This window comes from Pongo abelii, chromosome 10 (genome assembly GCF_028885655.2).
Source record: "Pongo abelii isolate AG06213 chromosome 10, NHGRI_mPonAbe1-v2.0_pri, whole genome shotgun sequence".
NCBI classification, from domain to species: domain Eukaryota; kingdom Metazoa; phylum Chordata; class Mammalia; order Primates; family Hominidae; genus Pongo; species Pongo abelii.
Window position 1 is genome coordinate 78,870,862 of NC_071995.2, and position 27,359 is coordinate 78,898,220.

At 39.1% G+C, this 27,359-nt stretch overlaps 2 protein-coding genes across 2 annotated transcripts; both read left to right on the plus strand.

Annotated features, from left to right (window-relative positions):
• The first annotated feature begins 11,611 nt into the window (after positions 1–11,611).
• On the plus strand, positions 11,612–14,782 carry MYF6 (myogenic factor 6). The gene is made up of 3 exons (XM_002823545.4): positions 11,612–12,217; positions 12,510–12,600; positions 12,833–14,782. Exons 1-3 carry the CDS (start codon positions 11,699–11,701, stop codon positions 12,949–12,951), a joined length of 729 nt encoding a protein of 242 aa, XP_002823591.1. The 5' UTR covers positions 11,612–11,698; the 3' UTR covers positions 12,952–14,782.
• Positions 14,783–21,249: 6,467 nt separating this feature from the next.
• Positions 21,250–24,006, plus strand: MYF5 (myogenic factor 5). Its single transcript, XM_002823546.3, has 3 exons — positions 21,250–21,902; positions 22,696–22,771; positions 23,196–24,006. The coding sequence occupies exons 1-3, from the start codon at positions 21,402–21,404 to the stop codon at positions 23,384–23,386; spliced, it is 768 nt and encodes a 255-aa protein (XP_002823592.1). The 5' UTR covers positions 21,250–21,401; the 3' UTR covers positions 23,387–24,006.
• The last annotated feature ends 3,353 nt before the right edge of the window (positions 24,007–27,359 follow it).

Here is a 27,359-nt window from a genome sequence, read left to right on the forward strand (position 1 = left end):
TGATGACTGTTTTGAAGAGTGAGCAAAGGTAAATAACCACATGTCTTGAGACCCTCACACTTATGAGGCCAGCTAGATGAAATAATGACTTATTGACACAGAGACCAAGGACATCAAAGATGCCCAGGTACTCAGGAGCAAGGTGACTAGGAACAAGTAGCCCACCACTGCTTTTAAAATACACAGTCAATAAATAATCATACTCATCTATGTAACCATAGCATGAAGGTCTGACTGGTGTACTAAAATTTGGTTGTGACAGCTAGACTTGTGTCGAAAGCTTAGCAATTTTAGCTATAGAAAAAAAGATGTCTTGTTACAAAATGTATTTTGAGTAGAGAACTTCTGGTTCCATAGAGGTTTCAGGAACTTCTACCAAAACAAAAGTTTTGGCAGAATTATTTTCAGAGAGAGTAAATGAGCATTATGTCTTGCATTGATTTAAATATGCATCTTTTGGGCAAAACACCAATAAAATTTAAGCAAATACCAAATAGAAATAGAAATTTAAAATTCTAAGAATAAAAAATGCCATTCAAGACATTCTCATAGATGATAGAAGGTTTTGACAGTTATTATCACTTTCACTCAATCACTCACAAAAATTACATAGTATCTATTTTAGAACAGATAGTCTTCTGCAATCTATATTGATTATCGCATATTTCCTACCCTATGTAATGGGTGATATGAACAATAAGCACTATAAGGCAATGTGATAAGTGCTAGGACATATGTAAGCATAAAATCAGATACTATAATCAATACAAGCTATGACAAGTGAATATAGTTTGATGATCCACACTCCACAAATAGTCTCCTTATGAATATTTCCTTACAGACTGAATTTTGAAGTAGAAAAATGTAGGAAAAAACATCAGGAACTTCCAAGCTTTCTGTGACTTATGTGCTAACTTTTCTACCAAATTGTATTCCCAAAGAAGCAAATCATTAAAAAGGAGATGTACTTTACCCTAAAGCCTTCTGTATTTTGAGCATTTTAAATAATTCCAGAGTATGCATTGATTTGAAAACCCTGTGATTTTTTTAAAGAGTTGATTTTGATAGAAGTCTAGTGGTCAATTCTGAACTCAGAATGGCTTCACAATCCCACTTTCCCCCTTATAGCCTTGCCCTCTCTCCCACACACTCTCCCTCTTCCTCCTTCTTTCTTCTCTCCTCTTCTTTCTCTCATTCTGTTTCTTTCTTTCTCCATTATTTGTCTTTAATAGACTATTCAAAGTCCCAGAGTCCCAGAGCCTTATAAAGGTTTTGCTCTGCACTTCCAAAGGCACATCTACATTACTGCACCTTCAGAACAATTTCATGCTAATCATAAGATTTTATAAGATCGTACTTCATTTTTCCCTGTGTCTGAGGTTATTGCTATGATGATGTACTTATAAAACTCTTTAAGTAACTTACCACTGCCAAAAATAGTATTACAATATTATCATATATCCAAAAGCTGATTTTAATAATCACTTTGATCTTCAAAAGATAACTTATTCATTGAGAAGTCTAGGATTTTCTTCAAAGTCGGAAAAATATAAGCTTTTTGGTAAATTGACATGGATAAGATTAAAGAAAAATTTCTGCTATTAGAGATTTAGAAACTATTTAGAATACCAAATCCTCAAAGAAGTAAAAATAAAGTATGGAAACATAAGAAGTCTAGGTATTTTAGAATCATATACCTAAGATTAAAGAATTAATATCTGGAAAAGAGTTCATTCTTTTTAAAAAGCAGCATATGTTCTTAGTGCTACTGCATCGTAACATAATTCAAAATCTAAAAGACTAAAGCATATTAATGAATCTGAACAAAATAGTAAAAGAATATCGAAACAATCAAGCATCAGTTATTACACTTATATAATTTTTAATCACAGCAACCACAAAACAATTGCTGTCTTTTGGCAAGCCTCAAATATAAACGTTTCCAGGAACAGCACAACAGATCAGTAAAGTGCAAAGCAACTCTTGATTCTTGCATTCTTTCTTTGTGATGTGATGTTTCTCACTAAACCCAAACAAAAACTGACACAAGAAAAGAGCGTATTGTGCCACGGAGAAATCATACCACTGCACAGTCCAACTTTATTTTATTACAAAACAAATATTAGACACATCTGCAGCCATTCCTTATATTATTCATTTTTATGCCCTTTAATCCTCAAAACAAGGGTGCTTTCTGATCACAAATAAAAATTTGCCAAGTCGAGCATATTTCACAAAGGAATAAATAATCATTATCTGTTGCCTGTGATCTGTTAGTACTTCCAGTCACGGCTGTGATATGAGTGTACTCACACATGTGTGCACACACGCCTACTAATAGAAAATAAAAAAGATTTTCTGTAAGCAACTTATAACCAGGAATATACTGGCAGGTGTGTGAAAAGATTCAGGTTAGGAAAGGAGGCACTGGCATGGATTTATTGCTGTCATGACCATTAAGTCTTGATAGAGAGAACTAATTGATTTTGCTCTTTTCACTTTTTAAGAGGTCGAGCTGAAGTTCCCTTTTATGAGATTGGGTAACGGAACAAGTGGCAAACTGAACTAAGGACTTTGTGACATACATTAGAACTCTGGTGTTATTTGGTCCTCTGAACACAGAAGGAATGTCCAACAAAGAGCCATATCAGAAAAGTATGTAAAATCTTAAATTGCTACAACAGCTGAGCGAAGAGAATAGTTCTATTGAAAGAAAATTAATGAACAAGTGTCAAAATGGACAGTTGGTGTCAATTCCTAGAGGATTTGGAAGTGAGAAGTGGAGTTGAGGAAACCATGTTAATAAGCTCTTGTTTGCATAACAAGAACGTCGTACCTCACCAAATATCAATCATAGGAGTCATGCTTGTCACAGTTCACATTAAAGTGTTTCACAGAAAAGAATGCTTTACTATGCGTCATGGAAGCACCTTATTTTGTTGATCTCCAACAGCATATGATCATCTATTTTCTCGGAAACAAATTTAGAAAGGAATTCTACCCTCAACTTATGTGGTAATTCTTGGACCAAACTGTGCCCATCACTTTGAGAAAGAAAAGACCCTTTCAAGCCCAAGCTAACTTATTTCTAAGTCAGTTTAAAATATGTTAACAAACCAAGATGTTTTGTTTTAGCCTCTTTCAGTAGTAATCCCATTTAAAACTAAATTCTCTCTATTCTGTCAACTAATAAATAAGCAGTAGTTTTTTTTACTTTTTGATTATTAAATCTCACTAAAAGCATAATTAACACAAATTGAAAATTTAAAGTGTATTCCATCTCTATCTTAGGAATACTTTACGTGAAAGGTATTTCTTAATAAAGGCTTTCTTTATAAATGGCTTACAGAAAATAATTTGCTAAACTTCAATATAATTTATATTAATAAACCAAATATAGCAAAAATAATTATATCAAAATGTAATTTGTTTCAGCATATCTAGTTAATGGGAGACTAAGAAAATAAAATTTCTCTTCCAAAATATCCTAGAATGCCTTTTTCCATGTGCTCCTTTGTAGAAATAGGTAACATCAGTATTTGCTTTTATTTTTCTCTTTATCTCTGTCAACCACATTTACATTTAGCCTTCTCAATAGTTAGACACCTCAGTAATTTCAAGTGAGCATAATATCCTCAAAAGATGTGATGTCCAATTGGAAAAGACTCTCCTATCCATGAGAGTTAGATATGGCTAGTTGTTCACAGGATCTGTGTATTGGTTGTAGACACCTTCTACCTGCTAAGATCCCTTGGTCGCTCTCAACCCTAGTCCTTGTAATTACTGTAAGTGGAGCCGACTAACTGGGGAAAAGAGAAAGACAGGATATAAGAGCATTGTGTAACTTAGTATTTGGAAAATGTGTTTCCTCCACATTCACCCTATAATAGTGCACTAAATTATTCCATCTTTTTCCTTTTGCTTCTCACTGTGTGTTTTAAAACAATGAACCAGACCATGTGTTTTGAGTATCTTCACTTGAACATCTATTTTGTGACCTCTGAGACAGGCTGCCTGTACGTAGTAGTGTACATGGAAAATACCATTGTGTCATTATTTGCTAATGGGACAATACGTAGGTCCAAATCTCAGCCATCAGCTACCAACATGCCTCTTTTGGACATGTGACTGAAAACAAAACAAAACAAAACAAAAAAGAAACAAAAAAACAGAAGTTAGCCTGAAGTTTCCCAAATAAACACTCAAAGCTCCTCTAAGGTAGGTAGCTCCTAGAAGACTATTCTTTTGGTCACTGTCAGGAGATTCAGAAGAAAAGCTTCTCTTTAATTATATGAATCAGTGCCATATGAACCAGGTTTAAGTATATAGCATGCAATCTTGGGCAAATAGATTAACTTATCTTTGCTTTGCTTTCTGTATTTTTAAAATGAAATCACTTATATTATACACTTGGTAAAATATTGTGAAGATGTAAAGAGATCATTTACTTAAAGTACTTCAACATATAAGGGCCTGAAACTTATTTTTTTTCAGAGTTGAACAATGGCTACAATTTTACAAAATAAAAAACGTATATATATTACTACTTTTTATTCTTTTCTTTTAAAAAGCACCGATTCTTGCACATTATATTGCTACAAAAGAAGCAGCATAAATCTTGCGATAGCTTATACTGAAATACAAGAAAGTGAAAAAAATCTATATAAATGGCTTAATAAAAAGGCCATACTAATATTGTAAAATTCACAGACAGCCTTTTCTAATATGACAACACTTAGCCCAAATCATATAAAATCAGGGAAGATAAAATTTAATATGATTAATTTTATATGACCAGTGACATGTTAAACATGTAATGCCTGTACTTTAAAAAGCTCCAGATTATATGCAATGTGAACACATTATAACTTTCTATCACTCACTAACCTAAAAACTAACGTGTATTATCCACAGACAAAAATGTCTGGACTTTCAAAAAAAGCGTGAGATGCAAGTGTATACCTGATTGAACAACTTTTTTCTTCCAAACTGGTAGGGAAACTTTATGGAATAAATGTGTTTGTACAGTGGTGGCTATCTGTCACGGTAGACCCTGACACAGGCATTAAAGCACCAAACATTTTGGGCAATATGTCATAACCAGCCAGTTGGAGGGCAGTAACAAAATACTTGGCTAACCATACTATATTAGAGACATTTGTTTATCTTAGCAAGCTAGTAACACCAAGCACCACTATAATTGGGGTCATCTGAATATCATGATTCATTGCATTTTTAAAAGAATTAAACATCATAGGAAAATCATTCCATATATTTTAGATTTTGAACATTTAAAATATTAGTTGTATTAGCATCATAAAATGTTTATATAATATTTTCTTTGAAAAAGGCAATATATACATAATATTATATTGTACTTACATTTAAATAAAAAGTAACAAAATTTACATTATATTATATGACATTATGTAAAATTTTGTTCATATAGAAAACAAAAAAGTAGGGTTTGATTTATTGAAGTGACAAGGAATGGTTGATTTTTTTTCCCTTCAATCATAGCTGAAATAATTTGTATTGAATGTTGTTTATGTGCTAGACAGATACTGTATATTGGATTTCATTGACATTATTTAACCTTTAAAACAATATTATAAAGTAATGTTATCTCCATTTTATAGACTAGTTAATTAAAGCTTAGAAAAATTATAAAACATGTCCAATGTCAAATGATTAGCAAGTAGTAGAGCTGGGCCTAGAACTTTGTCTAATATCAAAACCCATATTTATAATCACAGTAATTTTTTAAATAAAAAATCTATATATATCCTGCACTCTGTACATTGTTCTTATTTATGAATAGATGTATGTCAGTTTCTATGGGCTTTTTCTGGGAAATAGAGTGACAAACTCATTCTGACTTGACCAGGATTTCCCCAGTTTTAGCACTGAAAATCTGGCCTCCTGGGTACCCGCTCAGTCCTAAGCAAACCTATGCCAGTTGGCCCCTCACCAGGAAGGAATACTTAACCTGGAAAAATTATAATGGTTTCCAAATTTTAATCTTAAATTCAGAAATCTGAATAAAAGCGGGGGAAGGGAGGTGCAGAATTATGAAGAAGGCTTCATGTTTTGCACTGAGGAATGTGTGTTTCCCAGGGAGAAAAGCATTCATTGTCACCTTCCCTGGAAATTATGCCTGAGAATTAAGAAATGAATAGCAGCCTTCTTAAGTGTCATTTTGCAGCTAGTACATAACTGAATACAGATTTTTGGAATCAGGAGTGAGAGCAAAGAGCAAAAATGTGTTTCTTGAATTATCTGAAGAGCAGCCTCGCTGGTTCCCTCTTTGCTTGTTCTAGACTCATTTCCTTGGTGCTGTTTTTAAAAGGGTGCCCCATGGTGGGCCTGGAAACTGAAGCCCTTCCTAATCTAGGTCCAGCCCCATTTCTACGCATAACTTTTCACTGCCACTTACTGGAGATTGCAGAAGATTTGCCTTTAATATCTTTCCTTTTCCTCTGCTTGGTTTATGCCCCTCCCCCAGGTTCTCTGAAGTGACTCAAATGTTCTGTCGATCTAAGTGCAAAACTATTTTTACCACAGCGTTTGGGAATCTCCGGGCACAAACTGTCTGCCGATTAGGTAAATTACAGGTGCAGGAGCTCATGTTACTCATTTAGCTGCCACAAATTGAAAGCACTAATCTGCCTCTTCTGAGTTTTGCCTTTCAGTCAGCGGGCTCTCCCTTTACCTTCTATTCTTTATGGCTACTCTCTGCCCTTGCTGGGTGACCCTTCACCCTGAGGGCTAGCCTGCGTTCTGTTCACTCTTTCTCTCCTCTCTCTCTTCTCTCTCCTTTCTTCTGTCCCCTTTTCTTTCTTCTATTTTTCATAGTTGAAAGAGTATAATCATCATCTATCTGGCCCTCAGTTCTGCTTTATCAGCTGTGGCTGAAACTGCTTTCTTTGAATCTGACCATGTAGCCAAATCCCCCAGCTATCACCCACACAAATCTCTTCCCTAGTCTCTGACAGTCATCTGTGTCTCTCTTTCTTCCTTGAGCTTCTCCTGACTGTCACCATCATCCTGTTACTTTCCAAAGGCTTTTCAAAAAGCTTGAACTTTGTTCCCTAGAAATACCACCACAATACCTCAGGAACTTCTGTTCCCAAACCATCCTTTTCTCAAGCTTCCTGTTCAGGAGTGACTTTATTGTTACACACTCTTAGAGAACTGCATTCCTTTCTTTCAAAGTTCCTAACTCAGTTATTCATTTGTGTGACTTTTAATTAGTATCTTGTTCCCCAGTAAATTGGAAATTTAATGAGGGTATAAATACACTAAGCTCTGTTACTAGAGCGACTAGTTTCAATATTTTCACCTTGATTAACACAAATCCCCAAATTTTTCAGAACATCTTTCTCACCAAATCTAGGTTTTTCAATGAATTCACTATGATTCTTTCCATCAGAGGCCTTACAAACTGAATAGGAGAATTAATATTTGCTGAGTGCATATTCCATACCATGGCCTCAAAATATATTATTTAAATTAGTGTGAAAAGAAAGCCTATGATATGTGTAATGTATATGCCTTTTGATCTCTAATAAAACTGTGGCTAGAAACATACTTAAGAATGGCTAGAACACAGATTCTGTCTTTCCCCCAAAGGTCTCTTCTCTTTCTACCATATATGCAACCTTTCCAAAGGCTCATAGCTAAAATCCACTGATGTGAGCTAGCCATAATCCTTTCCTTCCCACTTCTTTCCACACAAAAGAATTGGGAGGCACTCAGGCTATTTTTGGGGGAAAAGAAAATCATTTGCAAATGAATAAGCATGAAATAAGAACAACAGGGTGGTAAACTACATGAAAACTTCCCATCCTATCACTAACCTGGTTTCAGATTTCATGATGAATGAAGTCTAGTCCCCTTGGAGTGATTTTATTAATGATAATATTATTATTCCCCTATTATCATTTACTTTTTCCATAATTAAAAAAATATTTGGACTATTTAAAGCTTGGAGGATTGCAGTTTATGTAAACCTGATTTGACCACTTGTCAAAGTCTGTGTCTCCAAGTTCTACTGAGAAGTGATATAATTGCAATTACAGGCATCTCATATTTTGTAAACAGTTTGAGTTCCAAGAGTTCACTAGTTAGAAGTTTGGCATCAGTGCGTATTTTCCCATTGACCTAATCTAATAAAGGGTGGTTATTTCCCAAGCTGGCATTTCCTTGTTTTCTCCTTCCACCTCCTGCTCTCAACCCCCAAAACAACCACAAAAAAGGGGAAAAATCTGTTTAAACCAAGGTAAACACTCCCACTAATTTTACTGGTCTGAGGTCTACAGTCTGTTGGAAAAGGGGATTTACAATGTAATAAGGAACAATTCAATAGGTGAAAGTTGACTTTATGCCAATAAAATCCACCCTTGCCTAAGAAGTTGCTCCTGATCTGCACCCCAAAGCTTTATGTACTTTTTTTAAAAAAATAATTCTCTTTCTACATTTCTAAACTGGCTCTTTCTCCAGTGGTGACACTTGAATGAAAGAAACAGAAAAAGGAAAAGGCGAACTTTCATATTTTTTAGCAGGTTCATGATGTGAAGTCTCTCTAACATCTATCTGATACCTCTTAACATCAGTGGCAAGTCTAAGAATGGTAACACCTTAAATGTATTTCTTTACCCAGGCTTCAAAATTGCTTAGTAGTGATATTTTTCTCCCTCATTTTTCTCTGAACATACTAATTCCAATAATAAAAGTACTTTTAGAGAGGATGCTACATTTTTGAGGTGGGTTTCATGTTTTTAAAAGTTTAATTGGATTAAGAAAATGTGGCACATCTACACCATGGAATACTATGCAGCCATAAGAAATGATGAGTTCATGTCCTTTGTAGGGACATGGATGAAATTGGAAATCATCATTCTCAGTAAACTATCGCAAGAACAAAAAACCAAACACCGCATATTCTCACTCATAGGTGGGAATTGAACAATGAGAACACATGGACACAGGAAGGGGAACATCACACTTCAGGGACTGTTGTGGGTTGGGGGGAGGGGGGAGGGATAACATTGGGAGATATACCTAATGCTAGATGACGAGTTGGTGGGTGCAGTGCACCAGCATGGCACATGTATACATATGTAACTTACTGCACATTGGGCACATGTACCATAAAACCTAAAGTATAATAATAATAATAATAATTACAATAAAAGAAAAAAATAAAAAAATAAAAAAATAAAAAAAAAAAAAGTTTAATTTTTTAACATCCTGTGAATATGGACATCTTTTGTCATCATGCCAATGTTATGGATGAAACATCTGAGGATTTGAGATAGCAGGTAGCAGGGTTCATTAAATCCTCACAGGCCACAAAAGACTATAATCTAGGCCTTTCCCATCCCAATTCCAAGGCTATTTCTCCCACTTGGTCTGTTAATTTAACTCACCTCTTTAGATTCAGACTCCATAAGAAGAGAGATTTTTTTTAATGCTTTATCCTTAGCACCTAGGATACTATCTGGCACTTAGTAGGTACCCAATAAATACTGAATAAAAAAATTAGTCATTTTTATCTTAATGATCTTAATGATTTTTTATCATAATAATCTTAGTTAACTTTTCAAATTGTCTTCACATTTACAAGAGACAACATAAAGTGTGGTTAAGACACAAGCTAATTTTCTATAATAGATGTTAGATTATACCCTGAGTTGCTGAAACTTTCAATCTGCAGTTTTAATTGCTGACTTGAGCAACCAAGAAACTGGTGAAAATAGACAAAAAAAGTCACAGAAGAAGTATTGGCCTCTTGTAACTCTTCTCTCTGCTTCCTACCATTCCAAAAATCTAAGAATAGGTATTAAACTTGATAAGGAATAAAAACAGCCAAAAATATCAAAGCTTAACATCCCAGTCTGTGGCTCAATAGAAACCGTGAAGAATCATCTTCTAGAATAGGCCATTTGATTAGCTAATTTCCAAATTATCTGACAGTTGATTTCCTGCATTATCTTCACTCTATTCATTTTTTAAAATAAAGTCATAAAGAACAAAGCTTATAATCATTACTGCTTGGGGTAGAGCAATAAGATTTTATGTTTCCACGTAGTTTTTCAGGCACTGACTACAAAGACCAAAACCAAGGTTGACTGTCATCCCAAAGGCCAGTTATAGCTAGGAAGTCGTTCCAGAGCTCTAGGAGGAAAGGTGAAAGGAAAGGAAAGAACAACACAACAGAGGGAGGGAAGAAAAAAAGCCTCTCCAACAGCTATGCTTTATTTCATTCATAGGAACGAGTCTTTGCCCTAACATGGCTTTATACTATAAATGATAACTACTGTTCATCAAGCAGCTATGTGCTATGTGTTTCACATGCATGGTATCATTTGATTGAATCCTCACTAAAACTGTAAGGAAACTACTATCATCTTGAAGACATCAAGATCTAGTACTTACCCATGGATATATACATAGAAATTAACCTTGCTAGGACTTGATAGTTCTTTGGAATCTAGGGCCCCCACACTTGACCTTCATATTGTACTGTCTCCCGAAGAACAATACATCTGTCTTGTGGACCACGGGCAAGCTGCAATTTAAAAAATGCTGTTTCTTTGCTCGTGCCTTGCTTGCTAACCTTTCTCACTTAAATCCTATCAAACAACTTATTTGGAGTCAATGGATAGTGAGAATGCAAAAGAAAAAGTGGTGAGCACACAGTGTGCAGAACTGGAATCATAAGAGAGGCACCTTGGAGGGGGCCACAAGTAAATGCTGAAATATCAAGTAGCTGTGGTGTGAGTCTTGTTTTCACTAAAACTATTTTTAAGGAGGAGTTACTACATGTATTGTAACCCCATCCTCTATCCCACTCCCTACCTCATATGTACTACTGCTCCACAAATGGAAAGGTACAGAATTCAGATCCTGGTTGCCCCTCTCACCAAAGGAAAAAAAAAAAAAAAGATAGTCCAGGAAGGTCTCTATGGAAGGACCCAGAGAATCATTTCAACCAGTGTCATGGGATGTGAGCACCCTTCAGCCACCCCCTCCATTTCCCAAATCATCTTGCAGCCTTAGTAAAAGAGAGGAAAGAGATTTACCTGCATCTATTGAGGTTGAAGCCTGAAAGTCATGTATAACCTTTGAAGGACTGTAATGGTTTTAATCACAGGAATAGCATCTTTTTGAGAGGCAGGAGAAAGAAAGGAACTGAACCACTCTGCAAATATTAACCCGGCTATTTTGGAGCAATGGCTATTGCCTTTGAAATCTTTCATCATGGGTCTATACTTAGAATTCAGATGAGCGCAGGGGGAGGGGAATAGGGCAATGTTAATCCCCAGTTGTTTTGAAGTTGTCCTGTAAGCAGGTTAGTACCTAAACTGCCCAAAATGGAAGCGTTCAATGCTTTGTTTAAGTTATGTGATTCTCTCTGTGTAACCTGGTCTGCACATAGATTGTCACAACACTCTGGGAGGTGACACTTCTCAGTTTTCTTTCAAACTAGATGTTCTAGAGAGCACTAGCTGCAATCACATTGGGAGACTGATGCTCCATGACAGCTAAAAGTTGGATTGAGTTTCAGGAGCTACTATATATAAAGCTGGGTCGACTTATGTCACTGCACTAATTAAATGCCATCTGGGTGGTTCCTCTGGGTTTTTGAGTCCATCACCCAGTTCAGATCGAGTCAGAGGCCAAGGAGGAGAACATGATGATGGACCTTTTTGAAACTGGCTCCTATTTCTTCTACTTGGATGGGGAAAATGTTACTCTGCAGCCATTAGAAGTGGCAGAAGGCTCTCCTTTGTATCCAGGGAGTGATGGTACCCTGTCCCCCTGCCAGGACCAAATGCCCCCGGAAGCGGGGAGCGACAGCAGCGGAGAGGAACATGTCCTGGCGCCCCCGGGCCTGCAGCCTCCACATTGCCCCGGCCAATGTCTGATCTGGGCTTGCAAGACCTGCAAGAGAAAATCTGCCCCCACTGACCGGCGAAAAGCCGCCACCCTGCGCGAAAGGAGGAGGCTAAAGAAAATCAACGAGGCCTTCGAGGCACTGAAGCGGCGAACTGTGGCCAACCCCAACCAGAGGCTGCCCAAGGTGGAGATTCTGCGGAGCGCCATCAGCTACATTGAGCGGCTGCAGGACCTGCTGCACCGGCTGGATCAGCAGGAGAAGATGCAGGAGCTGGGGGTGGACCCCTTCAGCTACAGACCCAAACAAGAAAATGTAAGCCTAGATGCTGCCGGGGCAGGGAAATGCAAAGGCTGATTGAACGCCTTCCTCGGGGCCTTAACCTCCAGCTGCTTGGTTTTTTTTTCCCTTCCCCCTTTCTCGCCCGCCCCTCCCGCTCCGTCTCTAATGAACCCCCAGTGACCCGAGAAGACCGGGTGCTTGCAATAGGCAGGAAATGCGTACCCGGCCCGAGGAAGCAGGAAAGCCGCCCCCCCCCCCACCCCACCCCACCCCCGGAACCGATGTTTCTTTCCTAATCTGCTGCTTGCCTTGCTTTTCCCTCCAGCTTGAGGGTGCGGATTTCCTGCGCACCTGCAGCTCCCAGTGGCCAAGTGTTTCCGATCATTCCAGGGGGCTCGTGATAACGGCTAAGGAAGGTAAAGTAAAAGAAAGGGCTCTGGGCCGCGCCAGAGAAAATTCGGGAGGTGGATAGGATGCTTGGGCCGAGAGGGCTCGAAGCGAGAGCAGGGACGCGCCCTGCGAAAAGGGCGCTCTTTGCGCGCAGGGACCAGGCCTTTCTGCGCTGCCAAAGCGGCCTCGCGCGGGGCGCGGAGCTGCTTCATTTTCCTTCTTTGGGTGCCATGTTTGTGTGTTTGTTTTTTCGCTCAGGAGGAGCAAGTATTGATTCATCAGCCTCGAGTAGCCTTCGATGCCTTTCTTCCATCGTGGACAGTATTTCCTCGGAGGAACGCAAACTCCCCTGCGTGGAGGAAGTGGTGGAGAAGTAACTGGGCCGGCGCTTGAGACCTTCTTCACGCAGCAGGAAGATCCCACCGACCCTTCCTGGCCTAATCCTTTAGATTAGGTCACATTACATTAACATTTAGGAACCCAGACCGAAAAGTTGGTGAAAGGGAAGGAGACACATGCACAAAGAAACGTTGCGAAAACTGTTGTGCACGCTCAAATGAAAAAGCCTTTCAGCTTTGGGCTTTTATTTTTTTGGAACCGCGAGTGGCTTAGGTCTAGCCTCCTTATTTTGTTTTTGTTTGGTTGGTTTTATAATATATTAACTTTTATTACGGTGATCCTTTTGTGCCATGTTCAAAAGAAGTTCATTCCTGTCTAAAGTGGGAACGTTGCATTTAATGTTAGGAGTATTTAATGTATTTTTGTAAATAGATTAGCACTTTCTTTTTTTATGTAAACCTAAAATATATTTTAAATGTGGAATGATGTATATAAAATGTGCGAGGATCCTGGTATTGTAATATTAAAAAGAAGTTTCTATATGAACAAAGTTGGTCCTAATTTGATGGAACTGGAAAAATATGTTTGGAGGCATGTGTACAAAAATAAAGGGTGCCATATTTTAATTTAGACACCACACAAGCCCATTTATTTGGGTGTTTCCTTACATGCCAATTGAAAGGAAATTTGGCTTTCCCCTTTCTGAATTAAACTGGATACTTTCCTATCTCTCGTAGACCTCACACTTGTCATTGGAAGTGAATAGTGCCCAGAAGAAAAATGTCATTTTTCCTTTTATCAGCATCTTTTTCCGTCTGGTTTTACACTCCTATACCTGGAGATCTGGGTGAGATTTACTCACCCAAAGTTAACAATGGAATTTTCAATCTAGGAAAATATGGTTGCAAGAAATTACCACACCAAAACTGTGCTCATTTCCCGAAAAGATCTTCAGCGGATTTACCGCCAAACTGCCTTCCCTCTTAGCCTTCCCAGGCCGCTCTTGTCCTGAAGTGTGGATCTGGAGTTCCCGGGGCTGCATCCGGCATCCTCAGGGCCGGATCTCGGGCCCCCTCCCCAGTTTTCTTGAACTAGACTGGTCCCTAGCAGACTGGAATATTCTCAAGGCCTCGTTTGGCTTGGGTTTGTTTTCCATATACGAAAGATAAAAGAAATGGGCAATCTGTCTCTGGAGGTGGGGTGGGCTGCTCTGAAGGGAGGGCGGCTTCAAGTGAGGGAAGGTTTCAATGGTTGAGGGCAAAAGACAACAACAACACATATGCAACCTCTTAGCCGGGCCAAACAGCAAAGCCCCAAAGAGGCTAGAAGCCCCAGGAGCTCTTCACCATGCGGATTTTACAACGTGTGCCAGGTTTGTTTATCCTGTAACCTCAGGAAGAAACGACCACCAAAAAACACAGTGGGAAGTGAGGCAGACGAGAGGAGGAAGCCATTTCTTTTGAATTGCGACTTCTCTCTTAGATTCTGTAAGTGGCATCTTCACTCCCTTCCCCCACCCCTGAACTTCTACCTTTCCTCCTCCTCCCCAACAGCTAGTCTTCAGTTACCAGATGTGAAAATCAAATCGGATTCAGTATTTCCCAGCCCACCCTTTCCTTCGTAACCCTCCAAAGGCTGGACCTTCTTATTGCGCACCTAAGTTCCAGATAGCACCACAGACAGTGCCCCCTGGAGGTACAGATCTGTATCTTGCCCCTTTTTCCTCTCAGAAAGGAAGGCCTCTTCCTGGGGATAATAGTCACTGCGTTTTCTGAGTATATGGGAAATTCAGATTTCTTCTAAAACAAATTTAAAATGCAGAAAGGTTCATAGTGGAAGCTGACATTGACATACAATCTCTTTTAAAGGTTTGGGAGAGGCAGGTGGGAGATTTAGCGGATGCAAACTGCTGAGCCTGTGTGGGGTTGGCTACCTAGATGGAATCCAGGCTGCCATTGTCTAGGGCTAGTCACTGCTCATTCTTAGTCCCGTTTCCTCCTGAGGTTGTGAAGATTCACTGAGATAACACATGTGAAGTGCTTAGCCAAAATGGCACAAAATAAACACTAGATGCCAGTTCTCTTCTTCATTAGTCAATTCAAAGACCCTTTCCTTCCATCGAAAGCCATAGTTTCTTCAGCCTTTCCTTGCTCTGGCTGGGGAAATTATTGACAACAATGAGAACAAAAGCAACATAAATGAGCCATTCTTAGTATTTAAATATTAACTCATAATCCTACAACAGATGAGAGAGGTACTGCTATTACTTTTACTTTACAGAAGATCCTTGGAACAGAGTTTCCTGCACTTGGTTAAGTACTGCATAGAGCCAGGATTCAGAGCCAGGCAATTATCAGTGGATTCAAGCCTGTGTTCTTAACCATCATGCTCTGTGGAACAGATGCCTTGGCACATTGGCAATTTCTTTCTTTCCTCCTTTTTTTTTCTTTTTAAGGGGTGATGTGTCCCTGTTGCCCAGGCTTGAACTCCTGGATTCAAGTGATCCTCCAGCCTCAGCCTTTCAGGTAGCTGGGACTACAGGCCCATTCCACTGAGCCCAGCTTGCCTTGGGAAATTAATAAGCAACATTTTATGGTATGGGGAAAAATTTGGCTCTCCTTGGCTTTTGTTTTCCAAAAGCTTTTTCTCAAGAGTGGCTAGCTAGTGAACTCCAAATTAGAGCAGTAACTTAAAAAAATAAATGGTAAAGCATTTCAGATTATCCAACCAAAACGTGTGTGAATATATCTGGGTAGTGTCTATGCCCATTAATTATGCTTATTAGATGCCCATCATTTTCTCCCTGAGAATCAACAGGGATTTTCCCCAAATTGTATATACGCACACTTCTATTTTTAAAATTCAGATTTATTATGCAACACAAAATAATGTAACTGATTAGGTGAACTCATTTAATTTATAATTTAGCATATACTTATAGTAAGATCTGTGTTATAAATGGCTCAACAGCAGAATGCTTTTATTAATTCATGGACTTTACTTGTTGATGGATTTTATTCAGTCTTTGCAAGCCAAATCCTCTCTATCTCTCTTAGCTGGGTAACTTGAGAAATTGTTTGGAATAAGTTTGCCTATAGAAGTCTCTTCATTAAATAGAGCAAATATTTCCCAAAGACTTCATGTGACCTCCACTGCTACAGATGACATGTTAGGCTTTCCAATGAAATCCTTGGTGTGTTTGCAATTAAAATGTTTTTGTTTGATATTAATGATGATAATCTTTACTGAGGCCAAAGCCAAAATAAACAGGGCTGTGGAAGCAGATAATCAAGACATAATAACTTGGTAAAGATAAGCAATTTGGGATTAAATTCAAGCCTCTTTCCAGAGGCAGGTGTAAAGTTATCAAGTACAAAATAATGAGTGATTTTCTTTATTATATTACTACAGAAATGATTTGCAGAAAATCAAATGCTGGCTTTCATACTAATTTCAATACCTGGATCACTGAATTCCAAGCCTGAACACTGGAAATCCTCTTAGGTCTAACAGTCTCATTTATTTTTCTCCAAACTCTTGCATTTGTTTTGGGAGTGGAGGGAATGCTGGAATTTAGGGTTCACAACTACTTCTGAAACTAGCAGAGAAATCTTGGGATGCTGAAAGTGATCTCTATCCTTATTAAGACTTTTTTTTTTTTTTAACTAAAGTTAGAATTTACCCAGTTGTGTTTTTCTTCTAGTAACATTTTATCCCATTTTGTCATTTCAAAATCGCTCTCCCACAACACCATAGCTGGAATTTTTTTAAACATTTTTGTTTAAGCTTTGAATATCTAATTGCCTAATCCAATGCATTGATAAATTATCAATAACGTAGTATTTTCTCAAAGAGCCAAACCACCAAGCTATTTCTCTGACAGGCCCCTCCAGTCACTCCCTTAAACTATTACACTTATAAAAGATGATCCTCCATCATAGAGGTTTCACTCTGAAAAAAGCAATTTTTTTGCAAGCCTAGTTCAGAGTCAGTCTGAGATGGAATGGCTATGCCATGTGCTGGAACAAAGATAACGCTGTAAGAACTGGCTACCTTCTGTACTCTCAAGGCTGCTAAATGTCCTTACTTAGGCCTTTGATCTCTCCTGGAAGTCCTCTAATTCAAGCAGAGGCCAATGTCTTCCTCAGCTGTCTTCACAAATTCTTCCAGCAGCTCTGGCAGGTACTAATGTGTTTACTTAGGTGTGCCTGATTCCCAGAGCTAATAGCAGTTTGCAATTGTTGAGCACATTGTGAAGTCATCTATAATACAAAAAATATCAAGAACAACTCCCTTAGTCCAGGAGTTGATAAGGATCTGCAGGCAGGGGCAGAAGTGAATTGGAATGTATGTATCCTTCTATATGTATTTGGTTTCTCCCTCCAAGAAAAGCATAGAGAATTTTCAACAATGCAGAAAGCCTAGGGTGGGCAAAATTTACTAGAAGAGGAAGGTATGAGCATCATTTTGCTGGTGTGGTCTGTCCATCAATATTAGTGTGTTGCCATAATGCTTAAACTAACACAGATTTCACTTAAAAAAAAAGGCGATGTTACTTAAAGGTCATTGCAATTAGAACCTGACTATAATTCTAAATTGTAAGAAAATCAAATGTATTTATTTTTTCAGAATATAAAATGAAATAAATAAATAAATAAATACTTCACCAGAGCCTTAGTGGGTATCCATTTATAGCACCACAGGTGACTGAGTTTTCTTCCCCTTATCTACCTACTAGTAGACTTTCCTAGCAGACAGTGTTGGAGTGTCATTTCTAATAACCTGTTTACATATGAAATAAATGTGCGTTTTCTCTGCAAGCAAGAAATCCACTTCTTTGCAGAAATAGTGGAAAACTTATTTTCATTCTTTTTTTAAAATTAATTAATTAATTTATTTATTATTATTATACTTTAGGTTTTAGGGTACATGTGCGCAATGTGCAGGTTAGTTACATATGTATACATGTGCCATGCTGGTGCGCTGCACCCACTAACTCGTCATCTAGCATTAGGTATATCTCCCAATGCTATCCCTCCCCCCTCCCCGCACCCCACCACAGTCCCCAGAGTGTGATGTTCCCCTTCCTGTGTCCATGTGTTCTCATTGTTCAATTCCCACCTATGAGTGAGAATATGCAGTTTTTGGCTTTTTGTTCTTGCGATAGTTTACTGAGAATGATTTGTGTGAGGAGCAAAAGCCAATCTAGTCCGACTTTGAGTACAAAAGGGTGTCCTGAGTAGATCTTTTCAGAGCCATTTTTAAAACTTTTCCCATGCTTCCCTAGCCAACCCACTAAAAAAAAAATGCTTTTCTCTATGTTGCTCACCCAGTTCTTTATTTTTCCCCTTCCAGGTCTCCCCTGGGAAAAGAGCAGGGAGACCGCTCCTGAATTGGGACACTGTAGCCATCTTTGTGGTGCTGGCTGCCTACCGTCTTAGCATATTGCTGTTTTTTTGTTTTTGTTTTTTTTTCTCTCTCTCTCTCTCTTTCTTCCCTCGCCCCTGACAGCGTTTTAAAAGTTTTGTCTTATTTCTTTTTACTTTGGTGCTCTGAGATCCTATTTTCAGCACTTGCGTCCCAAGGGCTCTCAACTCCGGACCCTGTTCTCCTGCTAGCAAGTCCCATTAAGCCGCCGGGCGCTTGTGTTTTCTCGGCTTCTTTAGTTCCACTCGCTCGCGGCACTCTGGTAACTTTGTTTTGAGATCACCTTACCAGAGACAGCTCTAACCTCTGAGAACTACGCTTACTGACAGAGGCTCCTGAGTGACAGCGTCTTCCCAGGCACAGGAGCCAGGGAAAAATGTTGAGTAGCCAGCTTTTGCGAGTTTCTGCTTTGGAGCCCTAAGGAAGCTCACGGAGCCTAAATTAATTGAAGAAGAAAACAAACAAAATCACCTCTAGGAGTAGGAATTGTAATGACAGGATGCCTAGTTTCCAATCCTGTGTGACCTTGGGGCAAATAACCTAGTCCCTGGAGCTCGGGTTTACTTTCTTTCTACAATGGGCCCAATAATAGCTCCCACAGGGTGGTTTGGAGTATTAATTGTTAAGTTAATCTATGGAAAGGGTTGAGAACAGTGCGGGGCAAATAGAAAATTCTCAATAATTGTTAGTTAAAAATATTTCACGCTGAGGGGCTTGAGTACAAATCACGTTAAGTGCTTTCAGAAATTAGCTGAAAGATGAGCAGAAGCGTAACCTCTAACTTTCACTCAAACCTTAAAGACCAAGTTTATTTGTGTCCAAAGCACAAGTCCGAGCTAATTTGTGGACTCCACAGCCAAAAAAATTAAAAAGTGGTCATATGGCTGCTAATAGAAACTGTGGGACTTGGCTGAGAATTCCTGGGGGGGGATATCTACCCACTATTGTATTTCAGAGGTAGCAATGTGCTTTGCATTTGCTGTGCATTTGAATGTTTCCACCAGCGTGGATGGCATCTTAGATTCCACCTGGGTTCTTCTTGAACTTGCCTCTTTTTATCTGGCATAGCCCTGGATACCGTATTCATTTCAAAGGCATAGACTTGTTAATAGCCCTAAAAAAGGTGCAGATGGATTTCCCACTGGTCAGATGATTAAGCAGCCCATTGGTGTGAGAGGGAGCCTGATTTTCAGGAGAGATCTTTGTCTTAGAGATGACAGGACAGAAGAGAGGAGAGAGCAATGCTGTGGCTAGCAAACCTTAGTGACTGACAGTGTCACTCTCCCACCTCTGGTTTTCAAGGTCTTCACTTTAGAGAGAAGATCTCACCCTGAAAAGGTTGCTACTTCTCTGGCCCCTGAAGATGCTGGATCAATGAACCAGTGTTGCTTTAAGAAAATAATTCTGCAAAAAAAAGTACAAAGTTCCATTCACTGAAAGAAATAATAATAATAATAGGAAGGAAAACTCCATCCTCCTCCCAATAACTTTGTAGCCACTATATTTATTGAACTGGGTTACCCTAGATTGAGTTGAGAACACTCCTGCTTCTTTTAATGAGGCCACAAGACCTAGTCCAAAACCCCAGACTAATTGTGTAGACCTTAAGTAATTGCTTTTCCTAAATATAAACAGCACCTCCCCAACCCAAATAACCTGAAAGTGGATTAAGGGTGGAGGAGGATTGGTAAAAGCTGATTAATAGATTCATTCTCACTTAAATGACAACCCTCCCCTCTTGCCTTCTATCCATCGAAGTTCTAAAGACCCTGCTGTGATTGCTTTTCTGGAAGGCTTTTGTCACTGAAGTGTGTGAAGTTACTCCTGGTTTGAGGAGTTGGAAATTTTACACGAGTCAAGGATTGCAGTGGCGGCAGCTGGGACGCATCTGTAACGGTGTTAGTTTGCCTGAAAGCAGAAAATTAGCAACCCCAAAGCCCAGCTTGGCTGTTTAGTCTGTAGAAATGACAGGGCGGAGCAGAAAGAGAGGGAGAAAGGAGACTCGCCCCTGGAAAGGGAGTTTGCCGTCGAAAACTGGGCTTCTTCTATGGGAAATCTTAGAGACACTTTCAATGCAGGTCTTTGGCCTGCTCAGGATCTAGGGAAGGCCTGGCACAAAGGAGAAGGTGCTCAACAAATACGTACAGAAGGGGAAAATGAAGGAAGCAAGAACGGGAGGAATGTTCCTGGTCACCTGGCCCTCCTGTGCCCCACCTCCTTTTAGATGAGCAGACATACAGGGAGAACTCAGAGCAAGCCCCGTCATGGGAAAAGGCACCTCCCTCCATACCCTCAATAAGGTAGAGCCTAGAATAAATGACAATCTGAGCAAAATTTTACTCATCTGAAGCTATACAAAATAGATTTTAAAAGGCAAACCCTGTATTCACTCCAAGATTGAAAATGCCACTTCAAGTTTTTAATAACCGTATTCAATCCAATTGCTGGAAAAAAATTTCGAGATAATTAAAGTTCATGAAAAAGAGAAACAAACACCCCCAAATCAGGTGATTCCTCATGCCCAGGATTGGGAGGTCAGGTCAGCTCTTGGTGCCAGCTGAAAGGGATTTCTATTTATTACCACTATTTTAAAATGTGTGTGCAATTGCAAAAAGTTGGACTGCCTTCGTTACTTTTGTGTGAAACACTCCTTAAGTGATCCCTTGTTTTAGCTTATCTAGAGAGTGCAAATGAGCAGGTTGGGGACCCACTCCCGCCCCAGCAGAAATGCAGTAAAACCATTAGCGTCAAAAGGGGCAGTACACAGCAGATTGTCTCTAGAGGAAAGGCGGAGGGTTGTCCAGACAGCCCCCGCGGGGGTTGCGGTGGGATATGCTAATAGTGCCTGGCCACTGGGGCCAGCCTCCCTCCCGAAAGAATATATAAAGAACCCCAACCCCAGCTTGTCGACCCAGGCCAAGAGGCGTCTGCCCTTGTTAATTACCGGAGCGACAGACTAGCGAGCTCCGCCCGGGATTTGCCCGTCGGCGGAGGCGCCAGGCTTCCGTTTTTCCCCATCCCTCTCGCTGCCGTCCAGGGGCACCGCCTGCCTCTCTGCAGGATGGACGTGATGGATGGCTGCCAGTTCTCACCTTCTGAGTACTTCTACGACGGCTCCTGTATCCCGTCCCCCGAGGGTGAATTTGGGGACGAGTTTGTGCCGCGAGTGGCTGCCTTCGGAGCGCACAAAGCAGAGCTGCAGGGCTCAGACGAGGACGAGCACGTGCGAGCGCCTACCGGCCACCACCAGGCTGGTCACTGCCTCATGTGGGCCTGCAAAGCCTGCAAGAGGAAGTCCACCACCATGGATCGGCGGAAGGCAGCCACTATGCGCGAGCGGAGGCGCCTGAAGAAGGTCAACCAGGCTTTCGAAACCCTCAAGAGGTGTACCACGACCAACCCCAACCAGAGGCTGCCCAAGGTGGAGATCCTCAGGAATGCCATCCGCTACATCGAGAGCCTGCAGGAGTTGCTGAGAGAGCAGGTGGAGAACTACTATAGCCTGCCGGGACAGAGCTGCTCGGAGCCCACCAGCCCCACCTCCAACTGCTCTGATGGCATGGTAAGCAATAGATCTGGTACCTGCTAGGCCACCCTAATCTTTTCTAAAGTTCTTATACCTCATTTAACCTGGTGTAGTGGGGAGAGTGGGGTGGAGGCAGATGCTGAGTTGCTTTAAAAGAAGAGAGGGGTCTACATTTAGAAAGACTCCCCAAACCGCTGCTGAACAAGATTTTAGTTTAACTTTCTAGCAGGTTCTAGGTGTATACTGTAATCGAGAGTTGACATGGAAGATGGATGGCTGGGAATGATCACTCAGATGTTTTCTCCATTCCTGAATTTATTTTCAAAATATGCCATCTGTGGATCATGCCCTACGCTAATATCTAAAGGCACCGTTTCTAACTTAATGAGGAAATGGAAAGAAATACCCACACGGCCCCAGTTCCTGCTCCAATGAGGCCTGGCTGAAAGATGTTGATGCATTCTTTTTAGAGGGCGTTTGCTCCAAGGCTGCCAGGTTTTAATGTGTTTTTGCCCTGGGAAAGTGTTCTTTCCCTGAATTAGTGTGGCTTTCTTCTACTCCAATCCATTTTGCATGGTTAACCCAATGCACACTGCTGCTGAATTCCACCCCCTCTTCCCTTTGCTGCTGCTCTCCTCTTCTTCAAGCACAGAGATTGACCTCAGTGCCCTTGGAATTTGGAGAGGGCTAGCCCTTCCTAAATCAAGGCAGTGAAGGTGATTGACAGTGTTCGGTTACAGAGCTGGTGGGCAAGCACAGCCTCACTGTTGGTCAGAACATCTTTTGCCAAGACCTGAAAACAAACTTTGTTGTGTATCTTGTATTATAGCCCGAATGTAACAGTCCTGTCTGGTCCAGAAAGAGCAGCACTTTTGACAGCATCTACTGTCCCGATGTATCAAATGGTAAGAATTGATAACTTCACAGGAGTTTTACCAGTTCAACCTAACAATTCAGCCTATAAAATTCTGTTCTTCCTGATAGTATTGGGGAAGGGAGAATGGAAGTGATTGTTCTTATAGGGAGGCTTTGGTAAAGCAAAATAAACACATCTTCTGCTCCAAATCCCCCTAGCAGACACGCATGCACACATGCATACACACATGCACACACACTGTTGCTTGAAATATTATCAAGGGGCTTCCCCACTCCCCACCTCTACCCCTCAGGAATTGCCAGATATTTGCTGCAAATTTCTATGTTAGGCTTTCTGTGACCACCTGACCTCTGGGTGTCAGAGGAGCTGACCTACAGTTTAAGGAGCAACATAAGCAAATCTGTCTATCTTGGGCTAATTATTTTTTAATGCTTTTCTTCTTGTATCCTTAGTATATGCCACAGATAAAAACTCCTTATCCAGCTTGGATTGCTTATCCAACATAGTGGACCGGATCACCTCCTCAGAGCAACCCGGGTTGCCTCTCCAGGATCCCGCCTCTCTCTCTCCAGTTGCCAGCACCGATTCACAGCCTGCAACTCCAGGGGCTTCTGGTTCCAGGCTTATCTATCATGTCCTATGAACTAATTTTCTGGTCTATATGACTTCTTCCAGGAGGGCCTAATACACAGGAAGAAGAAGGCTTCAAAAAGTCCCAAACCAAGACAACATGTATATAAAGATTTCTTTTCAGTTGTAAATTTGTAAAGATTACTTTGCCACTTTATAAGAAAGTGTATTTAACTAAAAAGTCATCATTGCAAATAATACTTTCTTCTTCTTTATTATTCTTTGCTTTAGATATTAATACATAGTTCCAGTAATACTATTTCTGATAGGGGGGCCATTCATTGAAGGTAACTTGTTGCAATGCTTAACTTATATATACATATATATATTATAAATATTGCTCATCAAAATGTCTCTGGTGTTTAGAGCTTTATTTTTTTCTTTAAAACATTAAAACAGCTGAGAATCAGTTAAATGGAATTTTAAATATATTTAACTATTTCTTTTCTCTTTAATCCTTTAGTTATATTGTATTAAATAAAAATATAATACTGCCTAATGTATATATTTTGATCTTTTCTTGTAAGAAATGTATCTTTTAAATGTAAGCACAAAATAGTACTTTGTGGATAATTTCAAGATATAAGAAATTTTGGAAATTCCACCATAAATAAAATTTTTTACTACAAGAAATATTTTGGCTCATGATCTTTTAAAAGAACACCCCTAATGGAATTACTATTCATTGATATGAAATCTTTACGTGTGGGCTGAAAACACTTAAAACAGTTGGCTTTTCAGGTAAGTCTGAATATTTACCATTCTCATGTATCCAGTTTAGGTCCTGTTGATGTCACAAATGAAAATGTCATATTTTCATTTTAAATATATTTCAAGTGAACCTGCTAAATGAAACTTTTCCTTTATCTTAGAACTGTACCATATACTATCAAGTCGTTTGTGTGTGAAGGGAAGATAGAGGTTATTCAGGACAATAACACATGCTTTTTTAAAAAAGACTATACAACATTACATCATTTTAATACCTATAGTACAATAGAAGATACGAGTTAAGTCATATTTACTTTTACTACCTGCCTGAAAATATCTTGATAGTATATACTAATATTGTCAATAAAATATTTAAAGGTATTGGGCTGATTTTTTTTATATTGCTAGAGTGCCAACATAAGAAAACTTACACAAATTATACTGAATTGAGACAGACTTGAGTTGTCTTCCTTCTTTTTACAGCCTTTTAAATTTTATTGTATTAATCATATCATGTATGCATGTGTGTGCATGTGTGTATGTAAAACAGATGTGTCTCATATTCATCACCCTAAATCTCCTCTAGAAAGAACTGATGTGAAAAAATTAAACAATTAAGTGGAAAATTAGGTTGAGACAATGATTGGGATAATTCTCACAAGTTTACCATTGAGAGAGATTTTAAAAAGAGATCCTTAACGTATCTAAAGTAGCTGTTCACAGAGAACAAATATTGATTTGTTTAATCCTCTTATATGTACATTAGTTTAAAATTCCTAAGGATTTGTGGTTACATATGTTAATTTAAAAAAAGCATACAGACTCTTTACTAGATCTTGGCAATGCTACCGTTCTCAGGAAGGTTTCTCTTTCTCTCTGATGTGATTCGCTCATGCTTATGCAGTCATGAAGCTTAAAGGAATGGGAATCATTCCCTAAGGGAGGGATAAGAGCTGAGTTAAAAAATATTATGACCACTGTCACTCTGTTAGCATCATGGCCTGACAGGGGACGCTGACTTTTAGCACACAGATATAAGTCTTTACTCATGATTTGAGAGTGTGAGGATTTTACATGAAAAGAATTCAAGAGAGCATGATAGAGATTTGTGCATATTTCCAACATAAGTCTGGGTTATTCACTTTTGTTAGAAACTGTGCTAGGTACATTTTCTCCTTTTGATACTTCTATGGAGACATTGGAGATTTGTTTTTAATAGGATCAGACAGGAAAAAAATTCAAATATTGGTTTAGTTTTTTAAACTTCAATTTTTAAACACATTACCATATTTTGTTTCACTTAATATAATTAAGCAGAAAATATGAAATTTTTGGTTCAAGTGAATGAAAATTAAACTTTTTCAAATCAAATCTCAATTGCTTTATAACTTTGCAAGCATACCTAATATTCTCAATGAATATAATAATGATAATTCGAAGTAGTTAGAGCCTTTTCAGTGTCTGGATATAATACAAGGGGGGTGGTTAATGTACAATTTAAAACAATATTATCCATGCCATGTATGCTCAATTTATCTCATTTTCAATGTACTAACATTGAAGGCTGATGTCTGCTCAGCACAACACAGCATTTGCAGTCATACATACTTCTTTTTAGACAAGGGACCTTTGGAAATTGGTTTTCCAGTGGTTCAGATCTAGAAAAGTCTTATTTTCTTTTAAAAAGTAGGGGAAAAAAAGAAATGGAACTCACAAAAAGATCAAAGTAAGGATGGGATTTTGTCATCTATAAATCTCCCGCAGTGAACACTTGGGTTTCTGAGTTTGTATTAGCCCACTTCACCTCAGCTGGTGGAAAACATGCAGCAAACCAACAGTCAGATTTCTAAGAGCAACTAGGACAATATTCCCTTCCCCGTCTGCAAGCGTGATGGGGAAGAGGTTTTCAGGAAGTGAGAGTCAAAAGAGCCTCCTTTCCTCTCATGGCTGCAAAATGCATGTTCCCTGGGTTATATATGAAAACCGAGTCCAGTGAAGTTATGGAAATTTGTATGTGTTATGTGGATGCAAGTTGTTATATATATCCAGGTGTGGTGTCTTCATCGTTCTTATTTTCTTCTCCTTTGAAAGATGCAAGTTACATAAAATTAGTAGCCATATTATACCCATAAATTCCCCTTTATGATGGCATTCTTAGGAACACTTAATCTGGGAGTGATATTTCCTGAAATTCTCTCTTTGGAGTTATAACAGTTACTAGATTAAACAGGTAATTTAATTCTCTGACTTGCAGAAGTGGTATTTCTGGAAATGATATTAGAGTACGGCTATTTGTAACTTCAGAAAAGCCCTGCTTGAATGGCAAAGTGCTCCTGAAAATATCACCACTGAATGTTCCTACATTGTCACAAAAAGCACAGGATATCACATTTATTTCCTTCAAGAATTTTAATTGTATATATTTTAGTTGACTAGTGACTTGGTTTATGATAAAATCATAAATAGTGAACACCAAAATTATTGTAGGGTCAAAATATTATGAAAATAATCCTTTGTAAAGGGGAAATTAGCCAAATCTTATCTCTGTTTATGGTACAAATTCACTTCATTACAGATTAATCAGAAAATAGCGATACAGCAGCAACTGGCAAATATTGAGTGCTGTGCTTATCATTATGCAAATAAGAAAACTGAGGTTTAAGGAGTTTAATAATTTGCCCAAGACATAGCTGGCTATTTGGGCTTCTTTACATGTGTTCCAGGAGGCTCAGGCAGAAGTTAGAAGTCTTATGATGTAGCATTGGAAGTGCCAGAACATTATTCCTACTACATTCTTCTGGTCAAGCAAGTTACTAAGGCCAGCCCAGAATCCAGAAGAAGCAAATTAAACTCTATTTTTCAGGGAAGGAAATAGCAGTAAATTTGCATACATAGTTAATACTACCACAATGACTACTATATACTTGCTGTCTTTATTTCCTCACCTTTTATCCATTCCACTGATGGTAATCAGGCTTCTGTCTTTATGACTGTCCATGATCACTGGTAACCTCCAAACCAGTGGACTGTTCCAGTCCTGGGTGAAGCTTATCCCTATAGGCGTGATGTCTTTCCTGATCTTCAGTCCTATATATCCAACTGTCTTCTTAAAGTCTCTCATAAGTCTCAATGGCACTTCCAACTCAATGTATTCCAAATTAAACTCATCATCTTTCCCTTCTCTCCCTACTTCTAAACCTGGCTCACTTACCGTCTTGACTCTCTCTGTGAATGACCTTACCAGTCATTTAAACATGAAATTTAGGACATATTCC

Coding starts and splice junctions, on each gene's coding strand:
- MYF5 (XM_002823546.3), top strand. CDS start 21,402: ATGGACGTGATGGATGGCTGCCAGTTCTCACCTTCTGAGTACTTCTAC. Junction 21,903..22,695: donor CCAACTGCTCTGATGGCATG/GTAAGCAATAGA, acceptor CTTGTATTATAG/CCCGAATGTAACAGTCCTGT. Junction 22,772..23,195: donor CTGTCCCGATGTATCAAATG/GTAAGAATTGAT, acceptor TTGTATCCTTAG/TATATGCCACAGATAAAAAC.
- MYF6 (XM_002823545.4), top strand. CDS start 11,699: ATGATGATGGACCTTTTTGAAACTGGCTCCTATTTCTTCTACTTGGAT. Junction 12,218..12,509: donor ACAGACCCAAACAAGAAAAT/GTAAGCCTAGAT, acceptor TTTTCCCTCCAG/CTTGAGGGTGCGGATTTCCT. Junction 12,601..12,832: donor CGTGATAACGGCTAAGGAAG/GTAAAGTAAAAG, acceptor TTTTTCGCTCAG/GAGGAGCAAGTATTGATTCA.